The 20,216-nt window shown below is 41.7% G+C and overlaps 1 protein-coding gene across 12 annotated transcripts in view; it reads left to right on the top strand.

Moving 5' to 3' along the window:
- The window catches only part of LMBR1 (limb development membrane protein 1), a 154,226-nt gene that overhangs the window by 132,395 nt on the left and 1,615 nt on the right, over positions 1–20,216 (top strand). For 7 of the 12 annotated variants that reach the window (XM_019930257.3, XM_019930255.3, XM_019930252.3 and 4 more), the window contains 2 exons: positions 3,232–3,393; positions 6,567–10,232. The exons of 1 other annotated variant lie outside the window; for it this stretch is intronic. In XM_019930257.3, coding sequence (XP_019785816.1) covers positions 3,232–3,393; positions 6,567–6,652 — 248 coding nt within the window. In that variant the 3' untranslated portion in view covers positions 6,653–10,232. The remainder of the gene's footprint in view (positions 1–3,231; positions 3,394–6,566; positions 10,233–20,216) is intronic. 4 more of the 12 variants (XM_073810135.1, XM_073810136.1, XM_073810133.1 and 1 more) reach the window with 3 other exon arrangements.

Raw genomic sequence — 20,216 nt, 5'->3', positions numbered from 1 at the left:
ACAGGCCAAGTTCTGGGAGGTGCCAATTTGCTATTTAGCATATGACAGTGGTTTCCAAAGTGGAGTTTGTTTCCCGTCCGTTCACAAAGTAAGTCATTGGGCTGTGTGAAGAAACTATTAGAACTTGTATTTATTTTTATTGTTATAATTTTTAAAGTTTTTGTTTTGTGTGTAAAATAATGTATATGTCAGTGAGTAGTACATATATATCAATAGTTTATAAATAATTAAAATACACATATAATGGGTATATGTACTCTAATTTTATTTTTGCTTTTGGTGGTGTATGATCAAAAATTTTTGAGACCGGATAAGACTCTTATAGCGCATCTGGGTGAGGGTTTTTATTCTGTTATTTGTCAGTTCCTCCATAAATATGAGCTTCGTGATATGCACAATTGTGTGTGTGTGCGCATACGCGCACGCCTGCCCCCTCACGTATGTGTGTTTTTCTTGTGAAAAATTCCGTGGCTCTCACCAGATTCTCGGGAGTCTTTGGCCCTAAAGATTAAATATGCTGGGCTTCCCTGGTGGTGCAGTGGTTAAGAATCCACCTGCCAATGCAGGGGACACGGGTTGGAGCCCTGGTCTGGGAAGATCCTGCATGCCGCGGTGCAACTAATCCCACGTACCACAACTACTGGACCTGTGCTCTAGAGCCCGCGATCCACAACTATGAAGCCTGCGTGCCTAGAGCCCATGCTCCACGACAAGAGAAGCCAGCGCAGTGAGAAGCCTGTGGGCACCTCAACAAAGAGTAGCCCCTGCTCGCTGAAACTAGAGAAAGCCCGTGCTCAGCAACGAAGATCCAATGCAGCCAAAAATAAATAAATAAAATAAATAAATGTTTTCTAAAAAATGCATAAAATCAAATATGCTTACCTGGGATCCCTGGGCCATGGAACCACTGAAGTTCTTTTTGGGAGGACTGTACCTTGTTTACATATAACTGCCTAGTTTAAATTAAGTGGTACTAACTGATTCACTTTGTTATAAAGCAGAAACTAGCACACCATTTGTAAAGCAATTGTGTACTCCAATAAAGATGTAAAATAAATTAATTAAGTGGTACTTCATTTGAAAAATAATATATATGATTAGATACATATTCTTTTTTCTTTTTAATTAATTAATTTTGGCCGCGTTGGATCTTCGTTGCTGCGCGTGGGCTTTCTCTAGTTGCGGCGAGCAGGGGCTACTCTGTTGTGGAGCGTGGGCTTCTCACTGCGGTGGCTTCTCGTTGCGGAGCACGGGCTCTAGGTGCGCAGGCTTTAGTAGTTGTGGCTCGCGAGCTCTAAAGCGCAGGCTCAGTAGTTGTGACGCATGGACTTAGTTGCTCCGCGGCATGTGGGATCTTCCCGGACCAGGGCTTGAACCCATGTCCCCAGCACTGGCAGGCATATTCTTAACCACTGTGCCACCAGGGAAGTCCCATATTCTTTTTAATAGAGTGAAGTCTTATTAAGTCTTTAGTCTGATAAACTGCCGCCAGAATGGTTGCCATGATCTCATGGTGTGACCTATGCTGCATACTCTACTAGGGTCTGGGTCCCTTTTACCTTCTTTTAAAAGATATTTTATTGTATGTTTTCACTAACCTTATACTTCTTTAAAATATTATGATAGATTATTGTGTCTCAAATTCAAATACATTGGCCCTGGATAGATGTAGTTACAAAAGAGCTGCTATTTGAAACCGGCTGTTTTTCTGTTGTCTCCATAAGCTGCTTTTGTGGAGTCTCTCTGTATAATAGGTGATGGGACTGCATTGAGTGGGGATGTGAGTTAAGTTTAAAAGTCAGCTGATAAGATGAAATTGAGTTTAGTCAAAGTTATTCTTGAAATTCTTAGATCACCCATAAAATTAAAGGTATATGATTTTGTCTATACAGTCCTTTGTGGTTAAAATTTTATATGGCCCCGAGTAGCTCTTCAGTTTCTTCCTTAAAGAGTGTCAACAATTCCATCATCTCTCAGTTGACTGACCACTTGAATGCTGTTTTACTTATTTATTTATTCATTTACCAGTAGTCAGAAAAACCCTACCATTCACATGTTCTTTCCAATAAGTATTGGGCCTAGGACACGAGCTCACTGAATAGAATGACTATTCAGATTTTTTTTCAATAAAAAGACTTGTTTTTTAAATATGTATAGGTGAATTTAAGTAACTTCAATGCATATATGATACAACTGCACTGCATTTGCAACCTATACGACATAATTACACTGTATTTCCAGCGTTGGCCATTTCCCTGCACAAGCCTGTAGCATCCAACTCAGATGAATAATGTGTGTGTGTGTTTTCCCTTGGAAAGGAATCACTCTATTTGTTTATTTGTTATGTAATAAGTTTTAAGTATGTGCAAGGCATTGCTCTGGGCATTGGAATTATAAGAATGAAAATGACACAGTCCCTGTTCTTATAGAACTTACATTCTAGCGGCGAAAGTAGGCAATAAATAAACCACAAAGGAGGGCTTCCCTGGTGACGCAGTGGTTAAGAGTCCGCCTGCCGATGCAGGGGATGCAGGTTGGTGACCCGGTCCGGAAAGATCCCACATGCTGCGGGGCGGCTGGGCCCGTGAGCCATGGCCGCTGAGCCTGCGCGTCCAGAGCCTGTGCTCCGCAGCGGGAGGGGCCCCGGCAGTGAGAGGCCCGCGTACCGCAAAAAAAAAAAAAAAAAAAAACCCACAAAGGAAAAGAAACATTTCGGGCAGTGTGTGCTGTGAAGAAACATAATCAGGGTGGAGGGCCTTGGCAGGTCCGCTGTCTGGGGAAGGGGAATCAGGTGGCCTCTCGGAGGAGGTGACATGTGAACAGGAGCCTGCATGAAGAGGGGACAAGGGTGGGGGAGGTGAGAGGGTTTGTCAGGTATCTCTTCCATCACGACCCTGGTTTCCTAGTTCAGGGGAGCAGGCTGCACCCACCTGCCCCACACGAGTGGCACGGTGGGTTTCTTGTGGATGTAGGCGAAACCTCTGAGCAAGTGACTCATGTCAGCGCCATTGCTCATCGCTTCCAAGAGGCTGCGATATGTGGGCAGAGTCGCTTTGGGTTGACTGGGGTTTTCCCACCAGGTAACAGCCGTGCGTTTTACCTAGGATCCCACCAACAGAAATGAGAAAGTCCATGGAATTTGATCCGTCTGATTTGTACTTTATTTTGTTATGTATATATAAATTTATTGTACCTGATTTTATTAAGGGCTATTTTATTTATTTTTAACAGGAATCACTAGATTTGATCTACTTGGAGACTTTGGAAGGTTTAATTGGCTGGGAAATTTCTATATTGTGTTATCCTACAATTTACTTTTTGCTATTATGACAACATTGTGTCTGGTCAGAAAATTCACCTCTGCTGTACGAGAAGAACTTTTCAAGGCCCTAGGTAATTCTGAGGTTTATGGGTATTTTTGTCTTTTTCTACTTATTAATAATTTTGACATTTCAGCTAATTTTAAGTCTTCATCTATTCATTTTTCCAAATGTGTAAATCCTTAGAGGTCACATTCCTGACCCACTACTTACTGGTTATGCTCTTGTATAAAATTACTTCATTAAGTCTCATCTTTCTCATCTGTAAAATGGTGATAATATCTTCTTCTTTTAGGACTGTTGTGAATATTAACTGAAATAGTTCCTTTAAGGGCCTAAGCATAATCCTAGCACATGGGAAGAGCTCAGTAAACATTAGCTCTTTGATTATGAAGATGAGGGTAGGTGTGGTGAGCTGAGGATGGTGATGTGCTAAAGACATACTTGGGTATTGATGCCTCTTACCATTTGGTAGTTAAAGGTTGTTTTCAGGATTGGATTCTGTAGGTAGCAGGCTGACCCACAATTATAATTCTCTTCAGTTAGTCGAATAATAATTCAGAATAAAAGTATTAGTGTTCTTGCATTAATGAGAGAGAGGGCATTCATCATGTATCCTATGAGTCATATGCATGTGACAGTGTTACAAACTCATAGGTTTGGCTGAGCTATAAGGGTACAGCTGTAACCCGTGAATGTATTCATGCTTGCTTCATTAGCACTAAACGCATTTCAGGTTTTGTATTTTAGGAACACCAGGACAATAGAAGCTGTCTTGCTGTATAAGCCCTCTTGGGTTTAGGGTGTGTAATTTTATAAAAGAAGGGGAAGGTACTGATTTATTGTAGAAAGTCCTGACGTTAGTTAGCCGTTAGCCGTTTACCTGAATTGACATCATTTGAATGCTTATACTCCGTATTCTTTTGTGGCTTTTAGCTGTTGCAAAAGGCAACATAATAATTGATTCGTTAAGATTCTGTTTTCAGATACTTTAAACCTTATGAGCAACAATAAAGCTTTGCATACCACCAAGCCTTTCCAACCCTGATGCTTGAAAGGATGACCTTTGGGAAGGAAAAAGGATTTCAGATTATCTATTCATGTCTGTTTTACTGCAAATCTATCGTGGGAGGGGGTGGCTGATGAGATATTGGCCTGAGAGGGAAAGTTACATCTCATTTCAGCTGAAGCACCAGATAATCTACGGATTTTAATGCCTAGGTTCCTTAATGCTGGTCAGATTAAAATCTAAAGGTGAAGTCAGAATCAAACAGTCCTCTCAGCCAAAGTTTTAGAGTTAAAATTTCATTTTTAAGCCTGTTGTAGCATCAGCAATATTAGTAGCCATAACCTCAGATAAATTCCTACTCACCATTCACGAAAATGAGATGGTTATGAATAAACTGCAGTAAATTTAGCGTTTGAGTTGGGTATTCTGGATACCAGCTTGCTAAGGAAGTCTTTATTAAAACAGTAAAATGTAATTTAACCCAAGGTAAAAGTTGTAAATGTTGTGTTGGCTCTTTGGCCATAAGAGGCAGTGAAATCATCAAGAGTTGTGTAAAACATCTAATAGATACAGTCTTTTTTTTTCCCTAATGTTTTCTGTTACTCTTTGAATGCTCTAAGGAGGCAATGCCTTATACCTAGAAAATGATCCTCATTAAGTGTATGTCATGTGTGAATGATCTGAGATCTTAAATATGATTTCACTGGGAGTCATAATTTGATTATAAAATATAAAATTTAACTGTATCCTTTCTTTTTTCTTTTTCTTCTTTTGTGTGTGTGTGGGAGGTGGGGTGGGAGGGATTTTTCTCTCTGCTGCTGTGCGTTGAGAATCATAACATCTATCTCATAGAATACCTGGCACATGGCAGACACTCAGAATGTAGCTACCATGATGGTGGTGGAGGTGATTGTTTTTGCAGAAGAGAGACGTTGTAGTTTTCCTGAATGCATAACCTTTGCTACACCCAGGTTTTAGAAGTAACTCATTGAAATAATCGATCCTAAAGGGGTTCTGTTCCAGGGAGGGCGTTGGTCACTCGGTCGCTGCTCTCTTTGCCCACGTCCTTCTGCAGCCGGCCTGTGTTAACACGCTTTCTCACGTCCAGCAGTTGTAGGTGCCTTCTGTCACTCAGTGGCTTGGCCGTTCCTGAACGAAAAAACAAGAACTGTTTTTTTGTGTGTGTTGGATTGATTTATTTTTCCTTTCCCAGTCATGCATCATAGACAGGCTCAGTTTTACCTTTTCTTTCATTAAGATATGCAGTGATAGAAATTTAAAAATTTGGAGTGCTATGTTGGCTTACGAGGGGTATAAAATTGCTTACCAGTCAGGCAGACAACCATCTGAAATTTTAGGGGAAAAATCATCTTATCCAGGTATATTTTTACAAATATCTGAGCCTCATAAAAATTGTTTCCTCAAAATCTTTTCCATGGATGTGTTGCTTATGTGCTCTTGACTGTCTTTATGCTTCATTTTGTTAAAGTGCTCAGAGCTTTAATGCCACTTAAACTCTTAAAATTTCTTCTCATTTTTCTGCCTGTGAGGGCACAGTATTGTCCTATGTGTCAGGTATGCTATGTAAATAATTGCTATGTGATACAGAGGGAAAGTAATGTAACTTAAAAGGTAGTAATCTTTTACTCTGTGAAATATCTTTGAGTAGTGAAATCTTCTTTATGGTCAGTTTGTTCTGTTGCCATTTCTTTCTTCTTGGTAGTGTCTTCTGTTGCTTTTCTTTTTACTTGCATGCTTTATGTTTTGGTGTGTCTTTCCCTGCATCTTCCTGTGAGTGTGTATGTATGGGTGTCTTTTAAAACAAAAATGGGGTCATCCTCGTTTCAGGTTGTTCCCTGGGAAGGGCACTAGGGTGTGGGGATAAGCTTGCAGGAGGAGGTTTATTAGAAGTTGCTCTTGGGACCAAGGTGGAGGGCGGGGCAGGGGCAGGAGCTGTGTGGAGGGCAGTGGCCGCTGCATCTCACCGGAAGCCTCAGCCGGCCCCGTGGGATGTTGGATGAAGGAAGGACTCCCAGGCTGCCCTGAACTAGGGGAGGCCTGACTGCCTCCTGGGCAGCTGTCTTCAGCTCAGGCCCAGGCGCTGCCGGTGGGGAGAAGGGCCCTTTCATCCTACAGGGAGTGTAGCCAGAGAGGCACAGTTCCCTCAGGAGCACGGCACACTCTGCCCGACCTCTCAACAATGCATTAGTTCTTACATCTTCTTCATTTTCCTGCAGGGCTTCATAAACTTCACTTATCAGATACTTCAAGGGATCCAGAAACCACAAAGCCTTCTGCAAATGGGCATCAGAAAGCACTGTGAGACCCGCAGCAGCGCCCTGCAATCAAGAGGCTGAGCGCCCCAAACCTGTGACGTTCCCGTCGGTCAGGGGTGTTTCCTGCTGACTGGTCCACGTTTACGGCCCGGGCCCGTCAGTGTTGTTTTCATAATCTAAGAGCTCGGCCGTTGCAGGTCTTCTTTTTATTTACCTTTGGGGCGGCCCTTGTAGTTCCCAGCCAGGTGCAGCCTCCTCAGGGCGGCGCGTCTTCTGGGGCCGTGTTTGCTTGCATCAGTTATGCGCCCATATGAGAGTGTTAGAAAAGGCCAACTTTGGGGCTTTCTAAGGATTCACTTAAATCTTGTTATATATTTCATTCAAAACGAATTCCATTCATGCCCTACATGAAAGGGCATCCTTGGTACTTAGATGTGAAATTTCTGCAAAAAATGAAAGTTTGTAGATGATATTGCAGTGGGTACATTGGAACTGTAAATGGTTGCAAATTATATTTTTCACTTCCTTAAAGAAAAAACAAAAGCATAGTTCTGATTTATGTTACAGAATGATATTGATTGGACTTTGAGTCAAGGGAAAAATACAAAATTCTTTTAAAACTTGAGCCTTGGTAGGATGCCACAGGAATACCTCCTACTGTCCAGTGGAATAAGCTATGGTAGGAAGTATTATGTAATCATACTTCTCTGACAGTTTATGTGTATATAATTCAATATTACCTCTCATAACATAGTTGCCGGTGTTGAATACACTTGTAACTTAGATTTTGCCTTATAGGCTATATGTACACTCAGTTTTTTTTAAACATTTTTTTCAGAAATCCCTTAATTCCCTGTGTCCATTATGAACTATAAATGCTCTGTGGTAGACACCCCTTCTGTCGCCACAGTCTTCAGGCTTTGATCACTTCTGTACATGCCAATTTAAACATCAGACTTACGAATGTTACCATTTAACACCCAAAACACACAGCATCAGCATTCATGATGTAAGAAAAGTTTTGCCGTGTATCATGGTCTGATGATCATTCAGTTATTAAATTGTAAATAATTCTTGGGATGGGTTCTTGACTTAAGTCCACTGAATAAAAGCTATAACATTATACTCCGTGTTACCATCCACTAGGATCGAGTACCAGAAATTGTGCATGCAAAAATAGCAGATGGGTCCACTTGCACACAGTTCATATCATGCAGCCTCTATAAACACATATGTTCATATGCGCTGTGTGTTTGGCAACAGGTTGTGTTCAGACAAACGTAAAAGAACAGTTTTCTCAAATTGTTGAATTTAAAGGGTTTTTTTTGGGAGAAATTTATGAAAAACAGGCTATATATATTTTGACATCAAAAATTTCCACTTAGATCCAATATAATAAGAGAAAGTAACCCAAAGCTCCATTGTGTATACTTCTCCTTTATTTATACCTCTGCATTTCCTTCTGAGCTTCTCTTCCTGTTAAAATGCAGCTTAGTTTTAAAATAAAAGAACATTTTGTGATTCTAAACAACACTCGGTAAATACCACCAGTCTAGTATGGGTGGATTTCTCAGCATAAGATCCACATACTGAGAAAATGAATAAAAATTGGCTGCTTTCTAATTTTACTGGTAATTATACCTATTTACGTGTTAATTGCAAGTTTTGATTTTTACTGAAACTTGCTTGCTTTGAGCAGACCAGGTCAAGGGGAGAAGAGAAAAGAATTCCTTTAAATAAAAGAATATCACTTTCAACTTACACTAGTTTCAGGGCAGACATCCAGAGGAAGAGCTTCTGGGTATTTGTAAGATGTCTGAAAATTTTTGAGTAAAATATTAAACTTTTCAATGTCTATATCAACTCTTTGTTCATTTGAAAGTTTCTTTCCATCAGAGGACTTAAGCCAGGTTTGGACTAGTAAGGAGTGAAATGTATTATAAATTCCTGAAGCTCTTAGTGGATGCTTCTTCACTGCTGTGTGGAGCAGAGGGACGGTTTTGAACCTTGGGTGCCAGATGCCTTCTGTGGAAGCGAATATAGGTTGTCACATCCTCGGTCTGCACGTAATGACAACCACCTGAGGCTCTAGCAACACCTGGTGCATTCCTGGTCACAAGCGCAGTCTTCCTCTTGAGTGAGACACTTACTCTAAATGCAGGCGCTTCTCCTGCATGCACGCTGGAGGCCGGCATGTGCACCTGTGGCAGAAGTGGCTGCGGCGCACTGAGGCCGAGCACTGGAGGACCGGTAAGGACAGACAGGCACCCGTGAGCTTCCTGTTACCGCAGTTGTGCGTGCAGTGGAGGGCGAGCACGAGGCCTCAGGTCCGAGGTCCCGGTGCCGGCGGTCGGACGGGCCTGAAACTGCCTTCCTTCTAAGTGGGTGGGGTACATCACTGACTGCATTAAATCAAATGCTCCTTTTATTTTCTCTCACCACTAGGATCTATTTTAAAAGGGCATTAGGCACTGCAATCACAGAGTTTCTTGAGGAGACTGAGCCAATTCTTATCATTCATTGGTTCTACAGTATGTAAATAAATTATTTTGAAGTTATAAATTTTACAGATTATAATGTTTGTAATGATTTTTACTGATTTTCCAAGATATTTCTTAGATTTAAAATTTGTTTAGCTTTATATACATTCTGTGTAAAAATAGACCTGCTGTAAATATGAGACTTTATGTGAAAATTACACACACACACACACACACAGGTGGCACCTTCAGTGCCACGCTGAGGGGTTGACAGTGGATGAGAATGAAAGCTTCCTGGTGGTTCTCAGTCTCGGGTGCGTCAAAGGTGCATATATACCTGACCTTCGGGGCACCGGCTTCTGCCTGGTTTCCTGGAGCAGTCGGCCTCCCTGTGGCCTCTGTAACCGCCTTATTTGCCAGCAACACAGGCTTACATCGCGTGAAAGCCCTAGGTGGCTTTCTATGTTGTTAGCAGTATTTAGTATATAAAGGCAGAGTTCTTAAAATAATTTTTTTTTGAGTATGAGGATACATGCAGTACTGACTTTTTAAACTTTTAAAAAATTGGTATGATGTTACTTTAAAAATAATGTTTGGATGCACTGGCAAATTATTTTTGTTTACAGAGTGTTTTGTTTACAGGTTATCAGTCTTGTTTCTGTGAGATACTTTTAGTGTGACTTTTTAAATGTCTCAGAAATTAAAGTTTTACAAAAAGTGATTTCATATTTTGGTTTACAAGTACTCAAATGTGTTTTTTATTTTTAATCTTAAATACCATCATGGCTAAAACTTAAGGGTGTATGTAGGTTATTTTCATTTCAGTTTATAAAGGGCAATAACTATTCTTATGGAACGTTGAATTGAGGGAGGAGTGGATATTTTCTCTCCTTTTTGTTGGGGAGTTTTTGATCAGTTTCTTGCAACCTAAAATGTAGCATCAATAATTGAAATCATGTATGTTATTTCTTTGACTTATTTAGGTTTGATTTCTCTAATTTCTTCCATTGAAGGACTGAGCCATATACCTGATTGTGGTGTGAGCAGCTTAATCCAGAGTGCTTGGAAGGCAAAGGCCTTTAGCATGTGGTTCATTCACTGACAAACAGAAGCCTCTACGGCAGTGGCTTTCAGACTTCTGACCAGAGTAAGAAATCCAGTCTACATTGTAACTCACACACACATACATACTTCTATACACAAACAAAATTTAACAAAACAGTACCTACTTTTACTGTGTGTGATGCATGCTGGCTTTTTCTATTCTCTTTTGTTGGTATTTAAAAAAAAATACTTGACACAAACCACCAAGTCATTTCCTGGCTGAAAGAATACAAAGCATTTTTTTGGCTTTTGAATATTGTTCAGGTAAAATTCATTATTGCAAATACCACTGAAACAAAAGGATTGCGTATGCAAATTACTTGTTCCACTGAAAAGAATGTAATAAAAATCAGTAGAAATCGCTCAGACTCTAAAAAGTGGATTATAAAATTTCAAAACTAAGTGATTGATCCGTATGTCTTAAAGGAGTAGTGCTGGGAGCTAGTTTTCAAGATAAGTTATTTAACTTCCAATTCTTTGCAATTCAATTAGGAAACATTTTTTCAAGTTCAAATGTAATCAAACAAGAAATTCACACAAAACCCAGTCATCCTGGATATGACTTTGGTGCTGTGCTCTTCTAAAGGTGTGAAGAAGTCAGGTTCTCACAAGCATGGATTACAGAAAGCAGGGCAGCAGCAGCTGCTGTGCATGTCTTCTGAGGACCAGAGAGAAACAGGGATCTTCAGTGTCTCAGTGTGAGGACGCTGAGATTCAAATGTGGGCTGGGAATCTGAGGAAGAAAGTTTTTTCAGTTTCTAAGAATACTATGTGAAGGATGTAATGTCTTTCCCTTTGAAAAGCTATTATTGAAAGAATGTACTGCTTACAAACAGTGACACTGAGGAGCGAGGATTTGGGACCCTTCTGGAGCCTTCCCTTCACAGCCCTCTGGAAATCTTCTACAGTTTTTCTCTGTTGGCGTAACAGTGGGCTTGAGGATGGGGTGACAGAGGTATTATTGCTGATGCTAGCGCCTGTCCCTCCCCGGCCTGTGCCTGTTCAGAGAGTTTCTCATCACCTCCACTCTCTCTCATCCTCTCTCGACTTCAGTCTCAGCAGTGATTCACTTCTTTTCTCTTTTTAGTCCTCACTGTGGCATCTCATCAGACCTCGAGGTCAAGGAGGCGAAGGGGGCGTGGGGGGAGGGAGGAGGCGGTGTGGTGTTCTTGCTGTCAGCAGCCCGGAGACCTGGGAAATGGGGAAATACACGCCTCCATTCTACAGAGAAGGGGCCCAAACTCACGAAGGGTGAGGTTTGCTGAGGTCACACAACTAGGGAGTTGAAGAGCTGTCTGTGAACGCAGGTCGGTATCACTGAGTCTCACCTCTTCCTGGTTTGGGGGTTTTGATTTCTTAGTGACTCCAGTCAGGTGGTTCAGAATTTTCCAACGCCAGGATATTGAGTCAAGTGTTTGAACATTGTCTGTCTTTCTGCTTGTCTTAGTGCTGGTGGGGAGTTGCAGAAGTGTGGCATAGTCCCAGGGTCCATATTTCTAGGCCTTAGAAACTCAAGCAGACTTGATTCTTTCTCAGTTATGCAGCTAAACATTTAGTAATGCAGATAACATAAGTAGATATCTAAGATGTGGTTCTAAAATGAGACCAATTTTATGTATATAGCTTGCAAAAGGGACTTAACTGCTTTAAATTGGTAATAACAGCAATAATAATAATAGCAGTAGCCACTTAAATAGTGCTTTCCTGTGCCAGGTATTGTTCTAAGCATTTTATATGTGTGTGTATATGCATGTTTATTTAAACATGTAACTTATTTAATCCTCCTGACAGTCCTGTGAAGTGGGTACTGTTAATATTCCCACTTTGCAGATGAGGAAGCTAAAGCACAGAGAGGTTAAGTAACCTGCCCGGGGACCCACAGGACAAAGGATTCGAATCCCGTGCCAGCTGGCTCCTGAGTCCTCACGCTTAACCACTTTATAAACATTGCTTCTCAGATAGACTTTACTTACTACTTACAGCCGATGGAAGGAAGGCACCTGTTTTCACACAGGAGGCCCTGAGACTAGTCGACAGAGCCCTGTCTAAGATCAGAGCCTCTGAGACCGAACAAAGGGACTTGTTTAAAATTGTTACCTCTCTTCGTGGTGCTTGGTGAGGACACTGAACCAGGTAGAGAGCGCGTGTGAGACACTTGGGCTTTAAGAATGCGGCTTGATTGCCTTGGAAGGAAGAAAACGGTTCGGGAACAGTTTTTTAAAGATGATGGCTCTGCTCCACGTGTCACAGGTCGCAGCCCTGCAGGTTTCCCGCAGTCCAGCGAGCTCTGCATTTGGGAGGGGTTTAGGCAGAGCCGCTGTGAGCCACTGGTGCTCAGCGAGCACAAGCCTGGAACTGGCGGCCTTGAGCCCCAGTGTGGGCCGACCAGAGCTTCGGTTTCCTCATGATTTCTGCATTCCTTTCCTCAACAGGTAAAAGGGGCAGGACCTGCGGTTGTGAAAAAGCGCGAGGAAACAGTAGCCATAGTTATCTACCAATCTGAAAGGGTGTACCTGTGTACCATGTAGTGGAAAACGGCAGGTGGCTTCTGTATCTATGTATGTGTATCTGTGTATGTGTATCTGTGTATCAGTGTATGTGTATCTGTGCATCAGTGTATGTGTATCTGTGTATCTGTGTATGTGTATCAGTGCATGTGTATCAGTGTATGTGTATCTGTGCATGTGTATCAGTGCATGTGTATCTGTGTATCAGTGCGTGTGTATCTGTGTATGTGTATCTGTGCCTGTTTATCTGTGCATGTATATCAGTGCATGTGTATCTGTGTATGTGTATCGGTGCACGTGTATCAATGCATGTGTATCTGTGCATGTGTATCTGTGTGTGTATGTGTATCAGTGCATGTGTATCTGTGTATGTGTATCTGTGCCTGTTTATCTGTGCATGTATATCAGTGCATGTGTATCTGTGCATATGTATCTGTGTTTGTGTGTCTATGTATGTGTTACATGTGCACCAGGCTGTGGCCGACATGCCACAGCCACTGACACAGGGCCTGGAATGTTAGGTACTTGATAAGTATTAGCTGTTATTTTAAATAATTTATTTAAATGTTCTCTTATAGTTGCTTGACACTTTTAAGATAATGTCACAATTAGTTGTAGCAGATCCTATAAAGGAGTAAAATAAGATTTAAAAATTTTTGCTAGTGGGGGCTGTATAGGAACAACTGAGACCAGCTCCGTAAAGGCCATTCAGCATTTATCTGGTCCATATGGGGCTTTTCTAAATGAGTCTTCACTTATCCTTGTGGAAATTTTTCATCTACTGGAGTTGCCTAAAATCATCATTTCTTAAATTATGATGAGGATTTTGGAATCATACAGGCTATGTTAAAAACTTGTAACAAACAAGAAAGCATTTTTGAGTCTCCACATCCTCATGTTTATTTGGATAAGCTTGAAAGTCTAGATGTATCAAACATTAAATTAATTAGTTTCCTTATGAGGCTTTGTCTTTGAAATAGAAGCCAAGTCTGTCTACAAAAGGCAGTGAGGAATTCCCTGGCGGTCCAGTGGTTAGGACACAGTGCTTTCCCTGCCGAGGCCTGGTGGGTTCAATCCCTGGTCGGGGATCTGAGGTCCCACAAGCCTCGCAGCTCAGCCAGAAAAGGTGGGGGGTTGCGCAATGATATTGGACCGTTACAGTGTTTCTGCTGATTTGCCTGATCGAAGTCAAGTTCCAGCGTTTAAATTGTCACTGTAATTCCATGTGGTTGCTCTGTGACGAACCACATGCCACCACAGGATTGCCGTATGTATGTGGAACCCCCTTTGTTCATGAGCTTTCTTTCCTACCAATAGATGTAGGTTTACGTCATTCCATTGAATGGCTATATAGTATTCCTCTTGATGTGTATGGACCATATATATATATATTTTTTCGGTACGCGGGCCTGTCACTGTTGTGGCCTCTCCCGTTGCGGAGCACAGGCTCCGGACACGCAGGCTCAGTGGCCATGGCTCACGGGTCTAGCTGCTCCGTGGCATGTGGGATCTCCCCAGACCGGGGCACGAACCCGTGTCCCCTGCATCGGTAGGCGGACTCTCCACCACTGTGCCACCAGGGAAGCCCCATGGACCATATTTTAATCAACTCCTTAGGGATGGGTGTCTAGATTATTTCCAATTTCTAACTACTGTAAATACTAACAAATAGCTTTCTACATGTATCTTAGCACACTGTTTTATTGTCTCCTTAGAAGTTTATAATGAAAAACTGCTCTTTCTCGTACTCTCCCTGTTTCACTTGTAGCCACCAAATGTGTGGGGTTTTTTTCTACACCAAGTATTTCTCCAATTCTCTGTGGATAACTACATGGGTGTCCTACAATTCAATTCAATTCTGACACTATCTTCATGAAATTAGTGCACACCCACATGTTAGGGACTCAGTCCCAATAAGACTGGCTGCCTACCCGCCCCGTCCCCCCACTTCAGATGCTGATCCCAAGCCCAGGCTGTCACCTGTGCTTCTGAACAACCCGCTTTACATCAGAGGGTCCCAAGACCCCCTCCTCCAGTTCAGTGGTTTGCTAGAGCAGGTCACAGAATGCTGGAAAACAGTTGACTTGCTAGATTACCTGTTTCCCATAAAGGATACAAGTCAGGAACAGCCGGATGGAAGAGAGGCACAGGCCAGATTCGGGGAAGGGGCACTGAGCTTCCCCACCTTGTCGGGGTGCCCCACTCTCCTAGAGCCTCCATGCGTTCACCGACCCGGAAGCTCTCGGAGTCCCTTCAGTTAGCGGTTTTCGTGTGTATGGAGGCTTCACTATATAGGTGTGATGGATTAAATGATTGGCCACTAGCGATGAGCTCACCCTCCAGCCCCTTTCCACTCCCCAGAGGTCAGGAGGGTGGGTCTGACCCCTAATTAGTTGGTTGGTTCCCCTGGCCATCCTTGGGGAGTTTCCAGAAGTCACCTCATTCAGTGTGGAGAAAAGGGAACCCTCCTACACAGTGGTGGGAATTGGTGCAGCCACTATGGAAAACAGTGTGGAGGTTCCTTAAAAAATCTAAAGATAGAGTTACCGTATGATCCTGCAATCCCACTCCTGGGCATGTATCTGGAGAAAACTCTAATTAGAAAATTTACATGCACCCCAATGTTCATAGCAGCACTAGTTACAATGGCCAAGACATGGAAACAATCTAAATGTCCACTGACAGATGAATGCATAAAGAACATGTACACAACGGAATGTTACTCAGCCATAAAAAAGAATGAAATAATGCAGTAAGTCAGACAGAGAAAGGCAAGTATCATATGATATCACTTATATGTGGAATCTAAAAAGTGGTACAAATGAACTTATTTATAAAACAAATTCAGACATAGAAAACAAACTTATGGGTACCAAAGAGGAAGAGTGGGGAGACAAATTGGGAGTATGGGATTAACAGATACACACTACCATATATAAAATAAATAAACAGCAAGGATCTACTGTACAGCACAGAGAAGTATATTCAATATCTTGTAGCAAACTATAATGGAAAAGAATCAGAAAAAAAGAATATAGATAAATACATATATGTATAACCGAATCACTGTACACCTGAAACTAACACAATATTGTAAATGAACTCTCCTTCAATTAGGAAAAAAAAGTCACCTCATTCACATAAGCCCAGGTGTGGTTGAAAGGGGCTTGTTACGAATATAAAAAGATACCCTTATCCTCTTATCACTTAGGAAATTCCAAGGGGCTTCAGAGCTCTGTTCCAGAAATGGAGGGGGACCACATGTGTATTTTTTATTATAAGTCACAATGTCACATAGTTCCTAGAAATGAAAGTGGATCAAAGGGAATGCACACTTCCAAGAGAAAGACCACATCAACATGCTCTCAGCAGCAGCCTGTGTGTGTCTAGCTAACACTGGATTTTGCCAGTCTTTTACATTAGTGGCAACTTGATGGGCAAATACTGTTTTTCTCACGCTTTTAATAACTAGTGGGGGAAACTTTAAGAAGAATTTTAGCAACTATTTGTATTTCTGCTTTTATGAGTTACTAAATATACTTAGCCCACTTTTGGTATTTCTTATTGTTTTATAAAACCTTTCCATTACAGCAGTAAATATTTGTCTTTCTGTTGTGTTGTAAATATTTTTCCTAGTTATTTGTTTTTTTAACTTGTTCACATTGTTTTCTGCTACATGGAAATCTAAAATTTTGAAGTAGTCAAAATTGACAATTTCCCATAAGTTTTTTGATATCGTACTTAGGACTTCCCTACTCCAAGAGTCCCTACTCCAAGGGAAAAAAATTTACCCGTTTTTGTCTCTAACTCCTTTAATTAAGATGTAGCTCACATATCACATGTTGGGCTGCATCCTACAGGCCTGCAAGCCCTGTAATTGCCCAGTCGCGAGACCAAAGAAAGAGCCTGGTGGTGGCAACAGAGACATCAGTGGTTTATTGGACCCAGGATCTTACCTCTGAAGCAAAGTCCTGCAGCGGCACCTCTGGCTGTGGGGCGAGGCAGGGGTGATAGTTAGGGGGGATGGACGTCAGGTTGGCTGGTTACCAGGGAGACTATCCTAGTGGAAGATCCACTATCCTAGTGGATGGGAAGATTAGGACGGTCAGTAGCTGGGGCCAGGGACAAGCATGTAGGCAGTTACTGATCAGGTTCTGTGATGAAGAGGGTAGATCAGCCAGGTGAGTAGGGTGTAGGTGAGGCAGGGACTGGTCCAGCAGGGGATGTCCAGAGAGCAAGAGTGCACCATCTTGGGGGGCTTGACCGTGCACCATAAAATTCACTCTCAGTATACAGTTCACTGGTGCTTAGTGTTCAAAACACAAAATTCAACCAAGGAAATTGAGGATCTACTTGGCCTTATTAGGTGGCTTATGATAGGGCAGCATCCCATCTAGCACCTAGAAGGAGCTCCCAGGGGTTGTACAAAGCAGAAGGTTTTTACAGGGAGAAGGGTGGGGCAAGGGAGCTATTAGCCAAAGAAAAGGAAGGAATATTTTTAGTTCAAGACATCATTTGGGGGGAAGGGAACAGCAAGGGTTTCATCATGCAGATTGCCTCTTCTTCTTCTGGGGGTGGAGAGGGCCCACGTGGCAGACTACCTCCTTGGTGAAGACTAGAAGATTCCAGACTGGTTGATCAAGATTACATTTCTGGTGAAGGCTGAAACTGCAGTTAGGTCAGGTATCATGGGCTTTAGCACAAGTGACACAAGTGACCATTTTGGGCCTGTGGTTTTTCTCTTTTAACATTAAGTATATTCACAAACATCACCACCATCTAATTCCAGAACATTTTCATCACCTCAAACATAACTACTTTTAAGCCTTTGTTTTTTGGTAATCAGGCATTCCTTTATCTGGAGTTTATTTTGATGAAAGGAATGAGATAGTGGCTGTGCAGACCGTCACTGGCACACAACTGTTCTCCTTCATGCTAAGCAACACAAGTCCGGTTTTCTGTAAGGTGGCAGTGCACCCAGCCCCCCACGGCAGCTAGCTGTGGCCACATGGCTCAGGGGTGATTAGGGAGATTGCTGTGTAGGGCCCCCGGAAAGGTGACTCCAAGAAGTGAGTCCGCCAGGAGAAGCACCGTGGATGTGACAGGGAATTATGACTGGGACTCTGAGCCACTTCCCACCATGAACTTACTTACCTTGAAGATGGGCAGTCACAAGAGCTTGGGTGCCCGTGGGGTGCACAGCTGCCCTGCCTGCCCTCCTGGGGCTCCCTAGGAGATGGCAACTCGTCTTGCACTCAGGCCCCCGCAGTCAGGTCCGCCGTGAGCACCGGAATGCAGTTCCAGCTGATCCTTGATCAGCTGTATTGTTTCCCCAGATGACGAGTCAGTTGTGGCAACATAGTAAATATGTGTGATTTCAGTGCCTTTTCTATAAACCAATTGTCCATAAAATCAAGCTTATTTCTAAATTCTATAACCTGAAACTAATTAGTATATCATAAACTGTTTTGAAGATTATTCGCCTCTTTTAATGTAGCAAACACTAACCTTGTATTCGGAATTATGAATACTTAGACGTACTCTTCATTTCATGGGGCTCTTGTATACACTTGGCTTATACTTTGGAAGGTACATTCTTTTAGACATTAGCATTCTTGTTGGCGAAGAAAATTCTTGTTCACAAAACAACTCAGAGACAATTGATCAAATTTGTAGATTAGTTAACACTGTTGTATCAATGTTAGTTTCTGGTTTAGACAGTTTTACCATGGCATGTTAACATGACGGGAAGCTGGGTGAAGGCTACATGGGAATTCTATTGTTATAACTTTTTTGTACATCTAGATTATTTCAAAATTTCAGAAATATCATGTAACAAAGAATTTTGCCAAAGTGTAATCTTTAATCTTCTTAGGCCTTTCACTCTCTGGGCAGAGATAGGTTATTGGCCTGGGCTCGTGAATTCAATATTACAACTGGGTATTGGGGCTTACAGAAAACTTCATCCCCTAACACTACCATGAGAACCAGGGATAAAATTTTTAAAAAGTCTTACACCATTTTAGGTAAGTTAGATGTACATCCACACTCCCTGCAGAAAGCATGAAGTAAGCACTTGATGGTTCCAGTAGAGTGTTGTTAACTCTCGTCCCCATGCTGCACGTTACATCCCCGGACTTATTTTATAACTGTGAGTTTGCACCTCTTGACCCCCTTCACCCATTTGGCTCACCACCTCCACCCCCTTCCACTGGCCTCCGCCGATTTGTCCTCTGTATCTATGAGTTTGGTTTTCGGTTTTTTAGATTCCACATGCGAGTGAGATCATATGGTATTTGTCTTTCTCTTATTTCACTTAGTGTGATGGATTTAAGTTCCATCCATGTTGTCACAAATGGCAGAGTTTCCTTTTTACAGAGGAATAATATTTTACATACCACATGTTCTCTAACCATCCATTGATGGACGCTTAAAATTGTCTTCATGACTTGGTTATTGGAAATAATGCTGCAGTGGATATGGGGATGCAGACATCTCCTGGAGATCCTGATTTCATTTCTTCTGGATACATACCCGGAAGTGGAATTGCTAAATCATTTGGTAGTTCTATTTTTAGTTTTTTGAGGAACCATCATACTGCTCTCCATTGTGGCTATGCCAGTTTACATTCCCACCAACAGTGCAGGAGGGCTCCCTTTTCTCCACACCCTCACCAGCACTTGTTTCTTGTCTTTTTGATAGTAGTCGTTCTAGCAGTTGTGAGGTGATATCTCATTGTGGTTTTGATTTGTATTTTCCTGTTGATTACTGATGTTGAGCATCTTTTCATGTACCTGTTGGCCACCTGTATGTCTTATTTGGAAAAATGTTTATTCAGATCTTCTGTCTGTTTCCTAATCAGATTATTTGGGATTTTTTTTGCTATTGAGCTGTATAAGTTCTTTGTGTATTTTTGGATATTAACCCCTTAACAGATATATGATTTGCAGATATTTTCTCCCATTCTGTAGGTTGTTGCCTTTTCATTTTGTTGATTATTTGTTTTGCAGAAGCTTGTTTATTTTATATTTTTTGTTTATTTATTTTTGCTTTTGTTGTATTGCTTTTGGTGTCAGATCCAAAAAATAATTTATGTCAAGGAGCTTACCACCTGTGTATTCTACAAGTTTTATGGTTTCAGGTCTTACGTTCAAGTCCTTAAGTACATTTTGAGTTGATTTTTGTATATAGTTTAAGACTGGGGTCCAGCATCACTCTTTTGCGTGTAGCTGTCCAGTTTTCCCAGCACCATTTATTAAAGAGACTTTCCTTTCTTCACTGTATATCCTTCGCTCTCAATCATATATGCGTGGGTTTATTGCTGGGCTCTCTGTTCTGCTCCACTGATCTATTTGTCTTTTTATGCCAGTACCATATTGTCATCAGAGTCAAAGGCCTCAATGTCTTTTGAGTGAGAGATAGTGTCTTTAAAAATGAGATAATCTGGCAACGTTAAGTTCCGTGTTTCAGGATCATGGATCCTAATCAGTAACCAGCTGCTTTCCCGCTTATCTGTCATG

Source organism: Tursiops truncatus, chromosome 9 (genome assembly GCF_011762595.2).
Source record: "Tursiops truncatus isolate mTurTru1 chromosome 9, mTurTru1.mat.Y, whole genome shotgun sequence".
Lineage (NCBI taxonomy): Eukaryota > Metazoa > Chordata > Mammalia > Artiodactyla > Delphinidae > Tursiops > Tursiops truncatus.
Note: the sequence above shows the minus strand (reverse complement) of the source record. Positions and strands in the feature narration are given on the sequence as shown.